This window comes from Bison bison, unplaced genomic scaffold (assembly GCF_000754665.1).
Source record: "Bison bison bison isolate TAMUID 2011002044 unplaced genomic scaffold, Bison_UMD1.0 scf7180017864516, whole genome shotgun sequence".
Classification (NCBI taxonomy): Eukaryota; Metazoa; Chordata; class Mammalia; order Artiodactyla; family Bovidae; genus Bison; species Bison bison.
This window is the reverse complement of record NW_011495069.1, coordinates 6,682,650-6,690,163: the sequence shown is the minus strand read 5'-3', so window position 1 is coordinate 6,690,163 and position 7,514 is coordinate 6,682,650. Positions and strand designations below refer to the sequence as shown.

General features: G+C 52.8%; 1 protein-coding gene across 1 annotated transcript in view; it reads left to right on the top strand.

Moving 5' to 3' along the window:
* MYOM3 (myomesin 3) overlaps positions 1–7,514 on the top strand; it is a 56,258-nt gene that overhangs the window by 26,911 nt on the left and 21,833 nt on the right. Inside the window, exons 17-21 of the mRNA XM_010830245.1 lie at positions 1,544–1,718; positions 3,973–4,094; positions 4,455–4,642; positions 4,876–5,002; positions 6,076–6,254. Of these exons, the coding sequence (XP_010828547.1) occupies positions 1,544–1,718; positions 3,973–4,094; positions 4,455–4,642; positions 4,876–5,002; positions 6,076–6,254 (791 nt within the window). The remainder of the gene's footprint in view (positions 1–1,543; positions 1,719–3,972; positions 4,095–4,454; positions 4,643–4,875; positions 5,003–6,075; positions 6,255–7,514) is intronic.

Genomic DNA, 7,514 nt, shown 5'->3' with positions numbered 1-7,514 from the left:
TGCCGTCTATGGGGTCGCACAGAGTCAGACACGACTGAAGCGACTTAGCAGCAACAGCAGCAGCAGCATGAAAGCAAAAGTATTGCACAAAAGTAGGAAAATACAAAAGGAGCAAGAGAGAAGGAGAGAATGGAAGCGAGGGAGGGAAGGAAGGAGGGAAGGAGGGGCAAGAACACCCCACCCCCCAAAATCCCACTGACAGGGTAACCACTGTGAGAATCCAGGTACCTGGGCTTCTGGTCTTTCGACCACATGCCTACCAGTGCCTCTTCTTGAAAGTCCAATCAAGCCGTATGTAGAGCTTTGCATTCTACTTTTTTAAATTAACGTTATATCACAAACATACCCTCAGGTCTTGACATCCTCCTTGAAATCAAGGTTTTAGCATGTGAGGAGGACTCCATACATGGACACCCTCAGCTCCAGTTCTTGCCCACTGGTAGAGTCAGGTCTCGTGGATGGCCATGCCTGACCTTCAAGCCTGTCCCACCACCCAGCCTCCATCCACTGCCACTCTGCCTTCAACCTGAGACTGAAATTTGTGATGGGACCTTCCTGAGCCCAGGACCCCAAGTCTACATCTCAGCACCTCCCCTGGGCCAGGTACAAAGCCTGGCACAGAGTAGGCATTCAGGAGATACTGGGTTTCTGTTGTATGGATGCTGAGTTCAGCCTTTGCCTTTTGACTTCAAAGGACCACTGGAACATAAGGAGAAGTGTCCAGGGGAAATGGAAGATGAGGCTCTAGAATTCAGGAGAGAGAGCAGGGCTGGCGGTAAAGCCTGGGGATTCACCTGCAGAGAAGTGAGGATTGAAGCCATGGGCATAGTGGACCCTCCATGCCTTTCTTGAAAAGAGTTCAAGAAAAACGGAGCAAGCCAAGGAACTGAGGCTTGGAGGAGTCTCAAATTTAGGGACAAAGGGAAGAGGGGAAAACATAAACAGATATGTAAGGAGTTTGAGAAATACAAAGAGTACTAGGAAGTTCCTGTATCTGACATCCTTCCATCATCCATCCATCCCTCTGTCCATCCATCCATCCGTCCGTCCGTCCATCGTTCCATCCATTCATCCATCTATCCCTCCATCCATTCTCCCATCCATCCATCCAGAGATCTTTTCATTTAACAAATCATGGCAGACCCACTTCAAGGAACATTGTCTGAGAAAGCCATGAAAGATAATGTTTCAAAGGGAAACAAACTATGTTTCCTAGAGCTTGAAGATAAGGGCTGAGGAAAATTGTCAGATCCGGTAACTTCTAGGAGAGAAAGTGACAGTAAGGATTGATAAAAGAATTTTAATGAGGAAGTGGAAATGTTTGGAGGTGAGAGAGGACTTTCAGAATACAAGAGCCTGGACCGCACCTCTGGAACTGGGAAAGAGCTGCCCAAAGCCCCAGGGCATGTCTGAAGTGCTTGTGGCCACCCCCAGCCACCCCCACCCCCCATGCTGTGTGCACCCCTCTCTGCCTCTCCCACACCTCTCCCCCTTCCCAGCCATGGGACAGCATCTTCACTCAGCCCATATTTCTGTGTTTTAGCCACTCTCCCGCCTCCAACGCAAGTTCAAGCTTTCCGAGACACACAGACCTCTGTCTCCCTGACCTGGGATCCAGTGAAAGACAGCCCAGAGCTCCTGGGTTATTACATCTACTCCCGGGAGGCAGGATCATCTGAGTGGCGAACAGTGAACAACAAACCCATCCAGGGCAGCAGGTGAGTTTGTGCCCACCCTTCCTGCCTCAGAAATAATAATAACAGTAATAATGAGGAAGCCTGCCTTCCAAGACATGGTTGGGCACAGGGCACCGTTCTAAGCTCTTTTCATATGTTAGATCAATCAGTTCTACCTGCAATCCTAAGAACTTAGGGCTACTTTTCTGCTTCTTTGTGTGGCTGTTCTGGGTCTTCATTGTGGTACACAGGCTTTTCTAGTTGTGGTTCACAGGCTTAGCTGCCTCATAGCACTTGGGATCTTAGTTCCCCCACCAAGGATCAAACCCGAGTCCGCTGCAGTGTTAGGCAGATTCTTTACCGCTGGACTACCAGGGAAGTCCCAGGATTACTATTTTTATTGTCGTTGCACAGAAGAAGAAACTGAGGCACAGCACAGATAAGTAGCTTGCCCAAACTTCCTTAACTAGTGAGTGGAGGAACCAGGACTTGCCCCGGACGGCCTCTTTTCTGGCAAACACTCTCTAAGGGCACGCTGTTTGGAGATAGCAGGGACTGGCTAGGTCTCGTCCTTCCGGAAGCTTAGAGACAGAGAAGCAGAGCGTACAGGCCGGGAGGCCAGGGTTTAGGCTCCTCACCCACCCTCATTCACCAGGGACCTTGGCACAGAGACTCGCCCTCTCTGACCCTCAGCTCAGCCTGCCTGTCCACCCCACTCCCCTCTGAGCCTCCCTCCTCACTCAGTGGCCTCATCCTTGCAGGCAGAAGCCTCAGGCTTCTGCACTCATGACTTCTCTCCATTTTGAGGCCCTGTGGGATCAGGGATTCAGTCAATGGCACATACCCCCCATTCCATCCGACGACTGACCAGGCCCTGAGCACATCTGCGGGCTCCCCTCACCCTGGGCTGCAAGATCATTTCACCCAAAGAAAGAGACAGGACCTGGCGCCCCACTGGCTCACGGTGCCTCGCAGTCACTCACGCTTTGTCACCGCTAAAGTTTGGGTTTGAGACAAATGAGAGTCCAAGTTATCCCTAGAATGACATCTCCCCAAGGACTTGCATCCAGGTGGGCATCCCTGGGCTGGGGGGGAGCGGGGGCTGAGCGAGAGTCACGTGACAAGAGTGGCGTGTCGGAAGAATGTGTCACACGTGGGAGTGACCATCCAGAGAGCTCATCACACGTGTGTATCTCATCGGTTACGTGTGTCGGGGCTGGAAAGAGGTTTAACACAGCTGCCCGGGAGTGTTGCCTGAGGTGGTGCCTAAAGCAAACTCGGCTGGAAGGCAGGGCCTGGTTCACCACCGTGCCACGACCTCCTCAGAAGCTGGCTCACAGGAGATGCTCAAAAAAGACTTGAGTGAATGAATAATGAACGGGCAGGCACTGCGCTGGGATTCAGGAGGCCTGGGCTGCAGCCCATTCCTAGTGGGCTGTGTGCTCTTGGCTCCCCTCATTCCTCCTGCAGAAGACCTTCCCTGCCTGTAAAATGAAGACACTGGTTTGATCCATAGGGGCCTCTCCAGCCTTCCAACATTCAACTCCTTAAGGTCAACTGACCAAGAGAGGCTCCCTATAGAACAAGATTTGCTCCAGGAAAATGTTGCTAAGTGGAGAAGGGTTCACAGTCTGGGTCTTACTGAGAAGGGACAGGATGGGAGGACATTTTTCTCTAAGCCAGAGTATCCTTGTATGTCTCTGGCTGATGATTCTCTTTGGGGGTCTTTAAAGGGACTCTATTTTGGAGTTACAGCATTTGTACAGATGAAAAGACCACTCGTGTTCCCAGGATGGGGCCCAAAGTCCTGGCGATCTACTAGATAGCTTGGTTCAGGGGTTGGCTCCCTGGGCCTTCAAATGGTACCTTTCCCAAGGTATTTGCTTTTTTTTTTTTTTAATTTTACTGCCATGGTGCACAGGCTTCTCTGTAATTGTGGCTCTCAGGCTTAGTTGCCCTGTGGTATGTGGGATCTTAGTTCCCCAACCAGGGATCGAACCTGTGTCTCCTGCATTGCAAGGCAGATTCTTAACCACTGGGCCACCAGGGGAGTCCCCAGCATGTTTGCACTTTAATGACAGGCTCTAGAAGTCACAGCCTTTAAAATCTTAAGGACCTCACCCTCCAGGATGCAGGCATCACTTTGGGGGCAGGGGCAAGGTCTTTAGGTGAGAACTGAGGCCCTCCAATCCTGCCACGCTGGGGGCCACTTAGCCCGCTCAGGGTTGTTCTAGAAGTTTCAGGGATGTCTCCGAACTGTTTGGCCGTCCCTGAAGGCAGCACATGTCTCTCCCAGGTTTACAATTCCCGGGCTAAGGACGGGGAAGGAGTATGAGTTTTGTATCAGGTCCGTCAGCGAGGCCGGAGTCGGGGAGAGCTCAGCCGTCACAGAACCCATCAGGGTCAAGCAGGCTCTGGGTGAGTCCACAGGGCAGGTGCAGCCTGCAAGCCTTGAGGGTGGGCGGCCGTGGCCTGGGAGAGAGCTGGGGGCTCATTGACCATCTCTTGGAGGGTCCAATCCGGAGGCCACAGGGCAGAAGCCCCCCTGACCACCCGATCCTTTGAGGAGAGAGTAACAGTGGCCTGAGACCAGCGTGGAGGCTCAGGTGTCCTCCACGTAGCAGAGTCAGAGTTATCAAGGGACACAGCCAGCTAAGTCAGCGCCCCCAGAGCAGGGTGGGCACCCACCAGGGGAGGCTCTCTACCTCCCTCGGGCCCCACTGCCCAGTCTGGCCATGCCCTGGGAGCAGTGACCCTCACCCCCTTTCCTCCCTGTAGCAACACCATCTGCGCCATATGACTTCGCCCTCCTGAACTGCGGGAAAAATGAAATGGTCATTGGATGGAAACCCCCGAAGCGGCGTGGAGGGGGCAAGATCTTGGGTTACTTCCTGGACCAGCACGACTCCGAGGAACTGGACTGGCACGAGGTCAACCAGCAGCCCGTCCCCACCCAGATTTGCAAGGTGAGGCTGGAAGGCGGCCACTGGCCTGCGGTCCTGACTTACGCAGGCAGAGACCAGAGGTCGGGGCTGGAGGTTCTGAGGCTGAGAGACCTCAGGCCCCTCGGTCTGCACGATCCAGCTGATTGTCAAGGGCAGACCAATCTCACCGAAAGTCCCCACACACCTCCTGCTGTCAGCTCGATCCTCTGTCTCCCCAGCCTCGGCCTTCACAGTCTGTGTTTCTGCTCTTCAAGGTCAGCAACCTCCATGAAGGTCACTTCTATGAGTTCCGTGCCCGGGCCGTAAACTGGGCAGGTGTTGGGGAGCTGTCGGCACCCAGCAAGCTGTTTGAGTGTAAAGAGTGGACGATGCCCCAACCAGGTGAGCAGCCAGGAGGAGCCGAAGCCCAGTACCAGTCCTTGCCTCCCTCCCCAAAGCTAACCAGTGAAGATGAACATCACCGCCCTGCTCTCTTTCCCCTGTCCCCTTCCACCAATGGGCCCGTAATCTTATCCACAGATGGTCGTAACCCAGGCAAGTCAAGAGCCCTGACCTTGGCCATTGACTGGCCCTGCACCCCCGTCCAAATTAACTCTCTAGCTCAGCACTCCATCAGAGCTCTGATTCTCGCCACAGGCCAATCCCAAACCCCAAAGGCACACGGCTAGGTGACCAGCTCATTCCAGTTTGCCCAGCACGTTCCCTGAATTATCATCAAAAGTCCCGTGTTCCAGTCCTGGACAAAGTGCCACATGAGCGTTCTCACAAGGTAGCCCTTCACCTCCCACTTAGGAAGGGAGGATGCCAGCCTCCCACCTTTCTGTTTAGCTCAGTTCTGTTTTCTGCACAAACCTTTTACCTGAATGGCAGATAGTCACTCTGTGTGAGGCCTGAGACAACGTTATAAACAACTGATACTTACTGGGTACTAACAATAAGGTGTATTGACACCTCCCATCAATTCTGTCATTAATGCTCACAACAGCACTCTTCTATAAGAACTATTATTATCCCCATTTTACAGATGAGAGTCAAGAACATAGAGATGAAGTAGCTTCCCAGAGTCCGCATGGCCTGAAAGGGCGGAGCTGGGACCTGAACCCCACACCCTGAACTTCTACATTAAACACTGAAATGCCAAAGAGATCAAACAGATGAATGCCGTGTGGGGGCTGGGAATGAGGAGTATCAGGGATGTTTCCCAGAGGAAGTGCTACTGGATACACTCTGAAGAGTTAACTCTATTTCTGAGCCAGACCAGGCTTTGCCATGAAGCCAAGGTGGGCCAGGTCTCCACCAGGCCCTGAGCAGGCACTTCCAGGCCTGGGAGGGACCAGAAGATGGACAAGCTTGCTGACTTACCACCCGCTTGCCTCCTGACTGTGTGGCTGGCATTTGGCTGTCTGGCTGGGTGCCTGGCTGCCCACCTCCTTCTCTCGCCCGTCTTCCCACAGGGCCCCCATATGACCTGCGGGTGTCTGAGGTGCGGGCCACCTCCCTGATGCTGACGTGGGAGCCCCCTCTCTACCGAGGCGCTGGACCTGTCACAGGCTACCGCATCAGCGTCCAGGAGGAAGGCTCTGAGCAGTGGAAGCCAGTCACTCCAGACCTCATCTCTGACACCCACCTGAGGGTGAGTCCCCGCCCTGCCACAGGATATGGCAGGATTCCAGGACATCACTGCCCTCACTTACTAGCAGAGGATCAGAAAGGGGGTGTGGCTTAGCCAGGGTCACAAAGCAAGTTGGCAGTAGGTCCGGCTGGCAGGTTGGCCTTAACTTGCTCTGTGCTGAGTAGACTCCTCCCGAAAACCTCACTTGTGATCAGCAAGGTGTAGCAGCATTTGGGTGTGCATATCCCTCTTTAAAACACTTTATTCTTTGCTTTTGGCTGTGCTGGGTCTTTGCTGCTGAGAGGGGGTTTTCTCTTGTTGCAGAGAGCAGGGGCTACTCTCTAGCTGTGGTGCCCTGGGTTCTGATTGCAGTGGCTTCTCTTCTTGCAAAGCACAGGCTCTAGGGCATGTGGGCTTCAGCAGTTGTGGTGCACGGAGCTTAGTGGCTCTGTGGCATGTGGAATCTTCCCGGACCAGGGATTGAACCCATGTCCCCTTCTTTGCTGGGTGCATTCCTATCCATTGTACTGCCAGGGAAGTCCTTGATATGCACATCCCTTAAGCTAGGAATTCTGCTTCTAGGACTGAACTGCAGAGGAGCAATTAGTCAAATGCACAAAGACCTCAGGACAGTGACGCTCATTGGAGTGTTGTTTATGAAGGCAAAAGCTGGAAACAGCTTAAATGTCCATCAGCAGTGGGTTTGTTTAAATAGATCACAGTGTATCCTTGATGCGAACTCAGTGCCAGGGAGTGTAAAGACTGTGGGAGTTTAAGGAGCAGCAATAGTACATACAACAAGGTAGAGCTACATGTAAGTTTTGACACAAAAATATATCCATCATATGTGGCTAAAAAAACTCACAATACAGAGCAGGATATTTATATGTTCAGTTCAGTTCAGTCGCTCAGTCGTGTCCGACTTGTTGCGACCCCATGAATCGCAGCACATCAGGCCTCCCTGTCCATCACAACTCCCGGAGTTCACCCAAACTCATGTGCACCAAGTCGGTGATGCCATCCAGCCATCTCATCCTCTGTTGTCCCCTTCTCCTCCTGCCCCCAATCCCTCCCAGAATCAGGGTCTTTTCCAATGAGCCAACTCTTTGCATGAGGTGGCCAAAGTATTGGAGTTTCAGCCTCAGCATCAGTCCTTCCAATGAACACCCAGGATTGGTTGGTCTCCTTTAGGATGGACTGGTTGGATCTCCTTGCAGTCCAAGGGACTTGCAAGAGTCTTCTCCAACACCACAGTTCAAAAGCATCAATTCTTCAGTGCCT